Below are 13,870 nucleotides of genomic sequence, written 5' to 3'. Positions count from 1 at the left end.
TTATATCCTTTAGATTTATCTATCCAGGATAAAACTTCAATATATTTCACTAATGCCATGAAAAATCTAACGCCAATGCTTTGTAACATCTGTTATGTAACTTAAGCTGTCTAGGTCGCGTTAGAACATTAATAGAATGTAACAGGCAGCTGCATCAAATAGAACAAAATCAATAGGATTGGCATGATTTTGCAGTATTTTGTGGAAAGGGTTGGAAAAACGTGATCAATTTACTCATTCTGGCATGAGCGAACAACGGATTCTCCTTGCGTGCAATGCGTTACTTCGTAGAATCTATTTCCGAAACCAAATATTAGAAAGGTTTTTATAGTTCAACTGGTTAGTGCTCCATTTCATTGGATGGAAATGTCCTTTCGAATCCTAATGTGGACAAAAATATCTGGAATATAAAGGTTCCCTGAGAAAACATGTATTGAAACAAAATTAAATCTCTTAAAGTATTATGTAACACCGATGTGTGCATTTTCATTGCGTAATATGTGTGCCCCTCCTCAGTTACAAGTGGGTACCCCCTAAGGCCCTGAAGCAACATGTCACGTTAGAATACTTCATCCTTAACACTGATAAACATTCCGTATTACGCACGGACTAAAGAAATCTTGAAAAACGTCTTGGATAAAAACGCCTCGAAATGTCTTGAAACGTCTTGAATAATGTATGGAAAAAAAAATGTCTTAAAAAATGTCTTGAAATGACTTGAAACGTCTTGATAAAAAATCTTGAAGAAAATGTCTTACTAAAACTCCCCCCTTGTCTAACGGACTCTAATATGTCCTATTACATAGTAACCCTAAAAATCCGAGATAAAGAGGCCCTGGCCCTCGTAGATTTTTTAAGCATAGCAACCATAGAAAAAACATTCCCTATTCCGTAAAATGCATCTGCATCTTTTAGAAAACATTCCCTATGACGTAACATGCACCTACTGGATGCCATGGAATAATGGTATAGGGATGGGTTTAGAACTAGGGGTATGGGTGAGGTAGAAGGGTTGGATGTGGGTGTCTTGTGACGTATTATGCGGTCATTACTAAATTTTATAACTCAAAGACCTAGCCCTAGGGGCTGTGGGGGAATATGTTATCTCTAAACATATGCTTATTGGGCCTTTCAACTATTCTGAAAAAAAATCTATCTAAAAAATTTTATCGGGCGATTTTGGGAAAAATGGTGGCGTAGAAGGGGCCTCATTGTCCTCCAATTTTTTGGTCACTTAAAAAGGACACTAGAACTTTTCATTTCCGTTAGAATGAGCCCTTTTCCGTCTTTCTAGGCCCACTGGGTCGGTACGTCACCCCTCGGAAAAAATAACAACAAATAAACACGCATCCGTAATTTTGCTTCTGGCAAAAATTACAGAAATCCATATTTTGAAGATATGAGTGTGAAACTTCTACAGTAGGCTTATTTGATACGCTGAATCTGATGGTGAGGTTTTCTTTAAAATTCTATGATTTCTACGGAGCCTTTCCTCCTTTTATCGAAAATCAGACAAATTTTCTCAGGATCGTAGCTCTTGATGGGTAAGACTAAACTTAATGAAATTTATATATTTGGAATCAGCATAATAAGCCAATTCCTTTGATATATCTATTGGTATCGAAATTTCGTTTTTTAGAGTTTTGTTTACTACTGAGCCGGTTCGCTCCTTACTTACCGTTCGTTACCATGAACTGTTTGATTATCATATCTCTTATCATTATTAAAAAGATTTAGCTTTTTTTTAGTTAAGCCCGCTCTTTCGCAAACAAAAGTAAGAATAAAAACACCAGCGAAAATAAGCGACAATATAGAATAAATTTCTGCTTCGAAAGCTGTAGTTTTGCAAAATTACACGGATTTCTGCTGCAAATTCTTTAATCCATCTTTCAAGAACCTCTCCGTCTATTGAAACCTTTCAGTAATTAATTAAAAAACTTTTTCCACAAAATAAGTTTTTCAAAAATAAGTATAGAACTCCATTAAACCCAAAATGAACAAAAATAGAATCAAATAGCCTACCAAGCATTTAACTACCACAAATAAGAATAAATAAATAAATGAAACCCAAAACAAGCAGAAATTAAAATAAGTCAAACTCAAAACGAGCAGAAATTAATCTATGTAGGGTTCTAAACCCTATGCTTTCTAAAAGCCAGAATATAATTTGTACTTCACTAAAAAAAATTATTTCAAATGTTTTCACTTTTATAACTTTAAGAAATCAAAAATTAATTCAGATTGTAAGGAATAAATATCAGCATATGTATATTAAACTGAAAATGTACATTTTTTTACAGTCAATTTTCATTTGAATTTTTTTCAGTAAAGTACAAATTATATTCTGGCTTTTAGAAAGCATAGGGGTCTAGAACCTCGCTCATATTAATTTCGGCTTGTTTTGAGTTTTACTCTGTTATTTATTTTAATTTCTGTTTGTTTTGGGTTTCATTTATTTATTGATACTGATTTGTGGTAGTTGTGAGCTTGGTAGATTTTGTAATTCTATTTTTGTTCATTTTGGGTTTAATGGAGTTCTTTACTTTTTTTGAAAAACTTATTTTGTGTAAAAAGTTTTTTTTTAATTAATTTCTGTTAGTTTTGTATTGGCAGTCTTTTTCAGGAAAAAAAAACTGAGCCTCGTCTAAAATTAAAAAGCCACCGCTTCCAAAAAAAACTTAAATATCCCCGGGGTGTAACATATATCCCTTGCCCCTAATCCCTGGGTTTTGTTTCCACCCCAAAAGCCTTAGTGGGGGGGGGGTTAGCTGCCCCACGATCACTTTGACTCTTAAAAAGAGTACTAGAATGTCTGATTACCAATCTAATGAGCCCCCTCCGAAGTTTATATGACCATGCTTATTATAAAAAACCTTATATGCCCCCAGGGCATAACTTACAACCCTTGCCCTGAGGGATGGGGGTATTTTTTATCCTAAGAGACATGATTTCCAGACCTTTCAAATACGTTGAACAAAATGGCCATATCAAAATGTTGATCCGATATGTTTAGGGAAATGATTGGGGTGGGGGGGGGGGTGATTCTCCCTCCGATTACTTTCGACTGTTAAAAGGGCAATAATCCTTTCAATTTACATTCGAATGACCCCTTTTTGAAGTTTTTACGAAAACGCTTTCTATAAAAAACATTATATGCATTCAGGGCATAACTTACAACCATACCCCTGAGGGCTGTGGAGGGGCGGGGGTGTTATACTCAAGGACATAATTTCCAGGCCCTTCTATTACGTTAAAAAAAAATGGCTAAATCAAAATGTTGATCGGAAGTTTTTGGGGAAATGATGGGCGTGAGGGCGGGGGGGCCTTCGCCCCCGATTGCTTTTGCCTATGAATAAGAGCGCTAGCCCTCTGGATTCTGAATTGAATGAGCTCTGTTTGAAGTTTCTACGACAATGCTTTCTGTAAAAACCTCATATGCCCCCAGGAAATGACTTAAAACCTTTGCCCTGGCGGTTGTGGGGGGTTTGTTATCCTCAAAGACGTAATTTCCCGACCTTTCAACTACGTACAACAAAATGGCTATCTCAAATTTTGAATGAATGTGTTTAGGGAAATGGTGGGCGTGAGAGGGGGGTTAGTTGCCCTTCAATCACTTTCAAGTATTAAAAAGGGCACTAACCCTTTCAATTTCCAATTGAATGAGCCCTTTTTGAAGTTTCTACAACATTGCTTTATATAAAAACCTTATATGTCCACAGGGCATGACTTACAACCCTTGCCCTGAGGGCTGTAGGGGGGGGGGGGTTCTCATCCTTCAAGACCTAATTTTCAAAATATCAACTACACTGAATAAAACGGATATTTAAAAATGTTGATTGGATGTGTTTGGGGAAAAGGTGGGCTTGAGAGGTGGGTTAGTTGCCCTCAAATCACTTTCGACTATTAAAAAGGGCACTAGTCCTTTCAATTCCCAATCGATTGAGCCCCTTTTCAAGTTTCTACGATAAAGATTTCAATATAAACCTTATATGCCCCCGGGCCATAACTTATAACCCTTGCCCTGAAGACAATGGGGGGAGTTTCCTGCTCAAAGGTATAATTTCCTGAACTTTCAACTGCGTTAAACAAAATGGCTATCTCAAAATTTTGATTGGATGTGTTTGGGGAAATGGTGGGTGTGGAAGGGGTGTTAGTTGCTTTCCAGTCACTTTCGACTATTTAAAAGGGCACTTGCAATTTAAATTTCCAATCAAATGAGCCCGTTTTGAAGCTATAACGACAACGCTTTTTTATCTGAAACGTGTATGCCCCCAGGGCATAGCTCGCAACCTTTGCCCTGAGGGCTGTTGGGGGTTTGTCAGCTTCAAAGACCTGACTTTCAAAACTTTCAACTACGTTGAACAAAATGGCTATCTCAATGTTTTTATTGGATGTATTTGGGGAAAAGGTGGGCGTGAGAGGAGTGTTAGTTGCCCTACAATCATTTTTGACTACTAAAAAGGGCACTAGCCTCTCGAATTTTCAATCGAATGAGCCCGTTTTGAAGTTTCTACGACAAAGCTTTCTATGAAAACCTTATATGCCCCCAGGGAAATAGCTTACAACCCTTGCCCTGTGGCCTGTGGGGGGAATTTCCTCCTCAAAAACATAATTTCTATCTGGAAATCAACTACGTTGAACAATATAGCTATCTCACAATTTTGATTGGATGTGTTTGGGGAAATGGTGGGCGTGGAAGGGGTGTTAGTTGCATTTCAACCACTTTCGACTATTAGAAATGTCACTAGCCATTCCAATTTCCAATCGAATGAACCCTTTTCGAAGTTTCTACGACAACTCCTTCGATACGAAGTGCCCAGGTCTAAAGGAAAAAAAATATAAGAGATTGTGCCAACATCGTTCTTTACTTAGGCAGCGCGATTACGCTACTTATGATGAGCCGCGTTGAAACATTCCTACTAAACCTAAGGTTCACACTAATGCACGTAAGAACTTACGTTACGAAGTTTAAGCATGTGGAATGATCTATGGTTGAGCAGCTAGAAATAGTTCACGAACCAGAAGTAAGTTAAATATGTTACATAGCTTATATAAAGGTTATTGATATGTATTCATAGCTATTCTGCTACCTCCATACTCTACGAAAAAAGTCATACCATAGTTTTGTAGAATTAGATAGTGAGCAAAATTACATATTATAAAGAACGCAATATAGAGATTTAGAAGGAATCTTTCTAAATTCTCAATCTCAGATTTTTCTATTCTATAGTGATCGAATAAAGTTTCATCTTCTTCCTTTTTTTGAGGATTTTTTTTTTTAAATAAAATTTATATTTTAGTTCGAGGTTAATTTAGTTTTAGGTTAATTTCTTCGCATGGAAACAGTTTTTAACTTAACTCTTAGCAGGCACGTAGGCCAAAATGCAGCTGGGTGAACCAAGGGGCATTAAGAAAAAAGTATGATAGATGGCTTACTTGGAATCACATAATTCTTGTTTAGTTCCAGTATTTTCGGCACTAGGCTAGGTTCACCGTTGCATACAGCTTGGTCAATGAGAAACAAAGAGACACTTATGCTAATGATAAAAAAATACGACTTGATCCCGTGCATTGTGCGATCTGAAATGGTTTTCCTTTTTTAATTCTGAACCGAAGAAACAGAATAAGTAACGGTTTCAAAAAAAAAAAACACTTTTAAAAATGACAAAATAATGGAACAATACAATAATTGCCCTTGCGTGAAAAGGCAACAATAACAAAAATGTGCTTGAAAAACGGTTCCTTTTTATGGTGAACAACCATTAACTGTTCATAGTTGTTAGATTGTGTCAATAAACTATAGAATTCGTTTTAGTTACATCCTTTTCTCTACCTATACTATAATTACCATGTAGGCACACAGCCAAGTGGGGAAGGGAGCAATCCAAAAAATATCAAGATTTTGTCAGTCTTTCACTTTAGTTGCAATCCCCCCTTTACATACTGTCTTGACAAACATTCCCTAACCTTCTTCACAGTTAATTCACTTTCACAGGTAAATAGTTGAAGTTGAAATATCAGGAAGGTCTTTATGTGGTCATTTTTTGCAGACATTAGTCTAATTCCTTTTCTTACTTAATTTTTCACAGTTTCAGGGCGTGCTCAGTCTTTCTAGATACGCTTTATACTACTACTACTACTACTACTACTACTACTACTACTACTACTACTACTACTACTACTACTACTACTACTACAGCTACTACTAACGACTCAATGCAGCACCAAGCCGCCTGAGGCCAACACGCTCCTACTGCATCCAAATCTATCAAAAGCCTCTTGCTTTACACCCTCCCAGGAAGTTTCCATTTCCTTTAAATCTTTCGTAATAACATTCTCCCACCCCAGTCACGGACGACCTGCTTTCCGTTTAGCCCTAAACGGTTGGCAATCAAGGACAATCTTTGGCAATCTGTTATCCTTCATCCGTAGAACGTGCCGTAACCATCTCAACCTTTCACTCATTAAAATATTAAAAGCCATTTTTTAAAGGATCGTGACATAAGGAGTCCTTCTTGCTGACGCAACAATCACTTTATAGTCAAACTCAAACTAAAACGAAAACTGTACAGAATTAAAGAAGAGATCTTCGTTTGCATTAAAAAACATTAAATTATGAACTAAATATTAAATATTGTATAATGTATTAAATATTGAACTAAATACTTCTGTGACTAATTAACGAATTGAACAAAAGCATTAAAGAAAAACATTTTACTAATACCTAATTTTAGAGCAGAAAGAACTTTTTTTAAAAGATTGTATTAAATGTTGAATTTAAGACCTTCAATAGACCTAAAACCTTTGCAGTTGCTTTATGACTTGTCTTGTCTACAGCTTCAACCATTCTAGTCAATCTGGTACTTGTGTATTATCCGGAAAACACTCGAGAAGTGAAGCTAGTTTGATCTGAGAAAAACTAGCTTGTCTGTCTGCAATCGGTTATAATTAACTTAGTCTTAGTATGAAAAATTCCGATGCAGATATATTTGAATGAAATATTTAATATATAGAAGTGGTTAGATTAGGTATTTAATATAATGCGTTCTTAAGGTACTTAATATAAAAATTACGATACAGGTATATTCGAATTAAATATTTAATATATAGAGGTGGTTAGAAGTAGAAGGCTATCTTATACTCCCACGAGAACCACGTGGTTTATGGTTTTCTCAGTGAGAATAAAAAAACAGAATTTTTCTCACTTGAAAAATCATGAATTTTCTCACAATCATGGATGTTTTCTTTTATTGTTATGTGTGTTGGTCAATTTATTTGATGTTTTTCATGGATGTCAACAGCAATTTATGTCTGTGTTATGGTTCGTTGTCAGTGAGAATGAAAAATCAGAAACTTTCTCACATTTATGGATGTTAACAGCAATTCATGTTTGTTTTTTGGTTTTTATCCGTGAGAATGAAAAAAAAGGAACTTTCTCACATTTATGGATGTCAACAGCAATTTATGTTCCTGTTTTTTGATTCATTGTCAGTGAGAATGTACATGCTCGACGCGAATGTTATGAGATTGTTTGGCTAACCTAACTTGAGAAATTGATTTACATAATCGGTGGTGGAATTACTGGTCCACGAAGGGGGAATTAAGAAACAAACATGGATTCTTTGATCTTTAGGCTAACCTAACCTGAGAACTTGATTTACATAATCGGCGGGGAAATTATTGATTCACGAAGGGGGAATTATGAAACATTATGGCTTTCTTTAATCTTAGGTCTGAGGGATAAACGTTCTTTAGGTCAGAGAGAAAAATTAATATTCTATTTTTAAATAGGGCTTCATTGATCTTTACTGTCAGGAGTTAGAAATGACATCACTTGTTATCTTGGAATTATGCGGGAGTCTAAAGAGATAGAAATTCTATTTTTAAATACGGCTTCACTAAGCTTAAAGTCGGAGAGATAAATTGATATTCTAAGGAAACCTTAATAGTGTAGCTAGAAAATTTATGAGATGAAGAGATTAGCGTAGGAAAGGGTTTCCTAGAAATTTCAAATGCGTCAGCGCAGAGATGCCAAAAACAAAAGGAATACGCTGAAGTTACGATTAGGGATTATTTGGGCGAAACCGTTTTAGGGAATTATTTCGGCGAAACAGTTAGAGACATTTTAAAAGATGATTTTAGAAAGGGTTTTAGAAGAGGTTTTGAGTGTGGTCGCTATAGTAAACAAGTTCTATTTGAAAAGTGTCGTGAGGTCCTCTACCCCAACCCCAAAGGGCCCCAATCGCCCTACCCCGATCCAAAGGGCTCCAATCCCCATACCCCAATCCCGAAGGAACCCCCCGGTCCCCAAAGGTTCCCCGGGCTCCCAACCGGCCCCCCAGACCCCCAAAGGCCCTCCCCGGGCCCCGTCTTTCGTTGGTGTATGTTGTCTGTAACCGATGATTTGGGGTGGATGGGGTGCTATTTTTGACTTTTCTGAGTTGGATTTCTTAGTCTTTCATAGGTATGTGTTGTATGAAACCTATGATTTGGGATGGGTAGTTTGCTATTTTGACTATTCTGAGATGGATTTCATAGCCTTTCATAGGTGTGTGCTGTCAGAAAATTATGATTTGGGATGTGTAGTTTGCTATTTGGACTTTTCAGAGCTAGGATTCTTAGTCTCTCATAGGTGTTTGTTGTCTGAAACTTCTAGTTTGGGATGAGTAGTTTGCTATTTCAGACTTTTATGAGCTAGACTTTCCTAGTATATCGTAGGTGAATGTTGTCAGAAAATTATGATTTGGGATATGTAAATTACTATTTCGGGCTTTTCTGAGCTAGATTTCTTAGTCCCTCATAGGTGTTTGTTGTCTGAAACTTCTAGTTTGGGATGAGCAGTTTGCTATTTCAGACTTTTATGAGCTAGGCTTTCATAGTATTTCGTAGGTGAATGTTGTCAGAAAATTATGATTTGGGATATTTAAATTACTATTTCGGTATTTTCTGAGCTAGATTTCTTAGTACCTAATAGGTGTTTGTTGTCTGAAAACTATAGTTTGGGATGACTAGTTTGCTATTTTTGACTTTTCTGAGCTAGGTTTCTTAGCCTTTCATAGGTGTTTGTTGTCAGAAACTTATGATTTGGGATATGTAAATTACTATTTTTGACTTTTCTGAGCTAGATTTCTTAGCCTTTCATGGGTGTTTGCTGTCTGAAACCTATAGTTTGGGATGAGTAGTTTGCTTTTTGACTTTTCAGAGCTGGATTTCTTAGCTTTTCGTGGGTGTGTGTTGACTGAAACTTATGATTTGGGATATGTAAATTACTATTTCGGGCATTTCTAAGCTAGATTTCTTAGTCTTTCGTTGGTGTGTGTTGTCTGAAACCTATGATTTGGGATTTTTAGTTTGCTTTTTGGACTTTTCAAAGCTAGGATTCTTAGTCCCTCATAGGTGTTTGTTGTCTGAAACATATAGTTCGGGATGAGTAGTTTGCTATTTCAGGCTTTTCTGAGCTAAGGTTTCTTAGTATTTCATAGGTGTGTGTTGTCTGAAACTTATGACTTGAGGTGTCTAATTTGCTATTTCAGGACTTTCTGAGCTAAGGTTTAATATTATTTCGTAGGTGACTGTTGTCTGAAACTTATGATTTGTGATATGTAAATTACTATTTCGGGCTTTTCTAAGTTAGATTTCTTAGTCTTTTGTTGGTCTGTGTTGACTGAAACCTATGATTTGGGATATAAGGTTCTTAGTCTTTTGTTGGTGTGTGTTGTCTGAAACCTATGATTTGGGATTTGTAGTTTGCTTTTTGGACTTTTCAGAGCTAGGATTCTTAGTCCCTCATAGGTGTTTGTTGTCTGAAACTTATAGTTTGGGGTGAGTAGTTTGCTATTTCAGGCTTTTCTGAGCTAAGGTTTCCTAGTATTTCGTAGGTGTGTGTTGTCTGAAACTTATGATTTGGGGTGTGTAATTTGCTATTTCAGGCTTTTCTGAGCTAAGGTTTCATAGTATTTCGTAGGTGAATGTTGTTTGAAACGTATGATTTGGGATATGTAAATTACTAGTTCGGGTTTTTCTAAGCTAGATTTCATAGTCTTTTTTTTATGTTTGTTGTCTGAAACAAATGATTATGGATGGGTGGGCTACTATTTTTGACGTTTCTGAGCTGGATTTCTTAGCCTTTCATAGGTTTGTGCTATCTGAAACCTATGATTTGGGATGTTTAATTTGCTATTTTTGACTTTTCTGAGCTAGGTTTCTTAGCCTTTCATAGGTGTGTGCTGTCATAAAATTATGATTTGGGATTTGTAGTTTGATTTTTAGACTTTTCAGAGCTAGGATTCTTAGTCCCTCATAGGTGTTTGTTGTCTGAAACCTATAGTTTGGGATGAATAGTTTGCTATTTCAAGCTTTTCTGAGCTGTGGTTTCTTAGTATTTCATAGGTGTGTGTTGGCTGAAACTTATGATTTGAGGTATGCAATTTGCTATTTCCGACTTTTCATAACCAGATTTCTTAGTCTTTCTTAGGTATGTGGTGTCTGAAAACAACGATTTGGGATGTTTTGGTAGCTATTTTTTTACTTTTCTGAGCTGGATTTCTTAGCCTTTCTTAGGTATGTGTTGACTGAAACCTATGATTTGGGAATGAGAGGCTTGCTATTTTTGACTTTTCTGAGCTAGATTTCTTAGCATTTCATAGGTGTGTGCTTTCAGATAATTATGATTTGGGAGGTGTAGTTTGCTTTTTGGACTTTTCAGAGCTAGGATTCTTAGTCCCTCATAGGTGTTTGTGGTCTGAAACTTCTAGTTTGGGATGAGTATTTGGATATTTCAGGCTTTTCTGACCTACGGTTTCTTAGTATTTCGTAAGTGAAGCTTCCACGTCAGTTTTAAGTTCACCAAGACATAAAAAATTTAAAGTTCAGTTCTAATTTTTCCACAGAAGATAGGAAAAGTTATACTATGATTGTGATTATTTTCTATGAAGATAGAAAGTTTCATTTTAATTCTAAATTTTCTTAAATTCAGTTCCGACTTTTCTCAAAGAGATGAAAAAATTTAAAGTTCAATTTAAAATTTTCACAACGAAGTCAAGGAAAGTTCAATTTCTCTTCTGAATTTTCTCAATGAAAAAGAAATTAGTCATTGATCATTTCTATTTTTCAAAATAATATAAAAATTTTACACTTAAGTACAGATCTGTCTCGAAGAGATGAAAAATTTAAAATACTGTTCCAAATTTTTCACAGAAGATAAAAAAGTTCAAGTTCTCTTCGGAATTTTACCAAAGAACAAAATTCAATTCTAATTTCTCCAGAGAAAACAAAAATCTTCCACTTCAGTTCTTTATTTCACAAAGACATAAAGAAATTTAGACTTCAATTCTAAATTTTTCGGTGGAAGATAGAAAAAGTAATACCATACTTGTGAATATTTTCACGGAAGATAAAAAGTTCTAGTTCAATTTATATTTTCTCAACGAAGTGAAGAAAAGTTCAAGTTCCCTACTGAATTTTACCAAAGAACACAATTCAATTCTAATTTATCCAGAGAAAATAAAGATCTTCCACTTAACTTCTTTATTACACAAAAACATATACAAATTTAAAGTTCAATTCTAAATTTTTCAGTGGAAGATAAAAAAAATAATACCATACTTGTGAATATTTTCTCGGAAGATAAAATGTTCTAGTTCAATTTAAAATTTTCTCAACGAAGTGAAGAAAAATTCAAGTTCTCTTCTAAATTTTACCAAAGAACACAATTCAATTCTAATTTCACCAGAGAAAATAAAAATTTTTCACTTCAGTTCTTTATTTCACAAAGACATAAAGAAATTTAAAGTTCAATTCTAAATTTTTCTGTGGAAGATAGAAAAAGTAATAACATACGTGTGAATATTTTCAAGGAAGATAAAAAGTTCTAGTTCAATTTAAAATTTTCTCAACGAAGTGAAGAAAAGTTCAAGTTCTCTACTGAATTTTAACAAAGAACACAATTCAATTCTAATTTCTCCAGAGAAAACAAAAATCTTCCACTTAAGCTCTTTATTTTACAAAGACTTAAAGAAATTTAGAGTTCAATTCTAAATTTTTCGATGGAAGATATAAAAAGTAATACCATACTTGTGAATATTTTCCCGGAAGATAAAAAGTTCTAGTTCAATTCAAAATTTTCTCAACGAAGTGAAGAAGAATTCAAGTTCTCTTCTGAATTTTACCACAGAACACAATTCAATTCTAATTTTACCAGAGAAAATAAAAATCTTCCACTTAAGTTCTTTATTTCACAATGACATAAATAAATTTAAAGTTCAATTCTAAATTTTTCGGTGGAAGATAGAAAAAGTAATACCCCACCTGTGAATATTTTCTCGTAGAGATGAAAAATTTAATATACTGCTACAAATTTTTCAAAGAATATAAAAAAGTTCAAGTTCTCTTCGGAATTTTACCAAAGAACATAATTCAATTCTAATTTCTCCAGAGAAAACAAAAATCTTTCACTTCAGTTCTTTATTTAACAAAGACATAAAGAAATTTAGAGTTCAATTCTAAATTTTTCGGTGGAAGATAGAAAAAGTAATACCATACTTGTAAATATTTTCCCGGAAGATAAAAAGTGCAAGTTCAATTTCCAATTTTCTCAACGAAGTGAAGAAAAGTTCAAGTTCTCTTCGGAATTTTACCAAAGAACACAATTCAATTCTAATTTCACCAGAGAAAATCAAAATCTACCACTTAAGTTCTTTATTTCACAAAGACAAAGAAATTTAAAGTTCAATTCTAAATTTTTCGGTGGAAACAAGAAAAAGTAATACCATACTTGTGAATATTTTCACGGGATATAAAAAGTTCTAGTTCAATTTAAAATTTTCTCAACGAAGTGAATAAAAATTCAAATTCTCTTCTGAATTTTACCAGAAAACACAATTCAATTCTAATTTTACCTGAGAAAATAAAAATCTTCCATTTCAGTTCAATATTTCACAAAGACAAAGAAATTTAAAGTTCAAGTCTAAGTTTTTCGGTGGAAGATAGAAAAAATAATACCATACCTGTGAATAGTTTCTCAAAGAGATGAAAAATTTAAAATACTGTTCCAAATTTTTCACAGAAGATAAAAAATTCAAGTTCTCTTCGTAATTTTACCAAAGAACACAATTCAATTCTAATTTCTCCAGAGAAAATAAAAGTCTTCCACTTAAGTTCTTTATTTCACAAAGACATAAAGAAATTTAAAGTTCAATTCTAAATTTTTCGGTGGAAGATAGAATAAGTAATACCATACTTGTGAATATTTTCCCGGAAGATAAAAAGTTCTAGTTCAATTTAAAATTTTCTCAACGAAGTGAAGAAAAGTTCAAGTTCTCCTCTGAATTTTACTAAAGAACACAATTCAATTCTAATTTCTCCAGTGAAAATAAAAATCTTACACTTAAGTTCTCCACTTTAGATAGACATAAATAAATTTAAAGTTCAATTCTAAATTTTTTGATAAAAGAAAGAAAATGTAATACCATACTTGTGAGTATTTTCACTGAAGATAAAAATGTATAGTTCAATTTACACTTTTCTCAACGAAGCGAAGAAAAGTTAAATCTCTCTTTTAAATTGTACCAAAGAACACACTTCAAATCTAATTTCTCCATAGAAAACAAAAATCTTCCCCTTCAGTTTTAAGTTCCACAATGAAATAAAGAAATTTAAAGTTCTATTCTAAATTTTTAGATGAAAGAAGGAAAAAGTAATACTATGATTTTGATTATATTCCATGAAGATCAAAAGTTTCACTTTATTTATAATTTTTCTTAAATTCAGTTCTGATTTTTCTCAAAGAGATGAAAAATTTAAATTTCTGTTCCAAATTTTTCATAGAAGATAGAAAAAGTTATATATTGATTGTGAATATTCAACATGAAGA

General features: G+C 34.0%; 1 protein-coding gene across 1 annotated transcript in view; it reads right to left on the bottom strand.

Moving 5' to 3' along the window:
* Positions 1 to 13,870, bottom strand: part of LOC148949538 (uncharacterized) — a 122,032-nt gene that overhangs the window by 31,322 nt on the left and 76,840 nt on the right. The window contains exon 2 of the mRNA XM_089092720.1: positions 5,437 to 5,580. Coding sequence (XP_088948846.1) covers positions 5,437 to 5,580 — 144 coding nt within the window. The remainder of the gene's footprint in view (positions 1 to 5,436; positions 5,581 to 13,870) is intronic.

The sequence above is a fragment of the Artemia sp. Qi Xiang Cuo genome, chromosome 8 (genome assembly GCF_049724085.1).
Source record: "Artemia sp. Qi Xiang Cuo chromosome 8, ASM4972408v1, whole genome shotgun sequence".
Taxonomy (NCBI): Eukaryota; Metazoa; Arthropoda; class Branchiopoda; order Anostraca; family Artemiidae; genus Artemia; species Artemia sp. Qi Xiang Cuo.
Note: the sequence above shows the minus strand (reverse complement) of the source record. Positions and strands in the feature narration are given on the sequence as shown.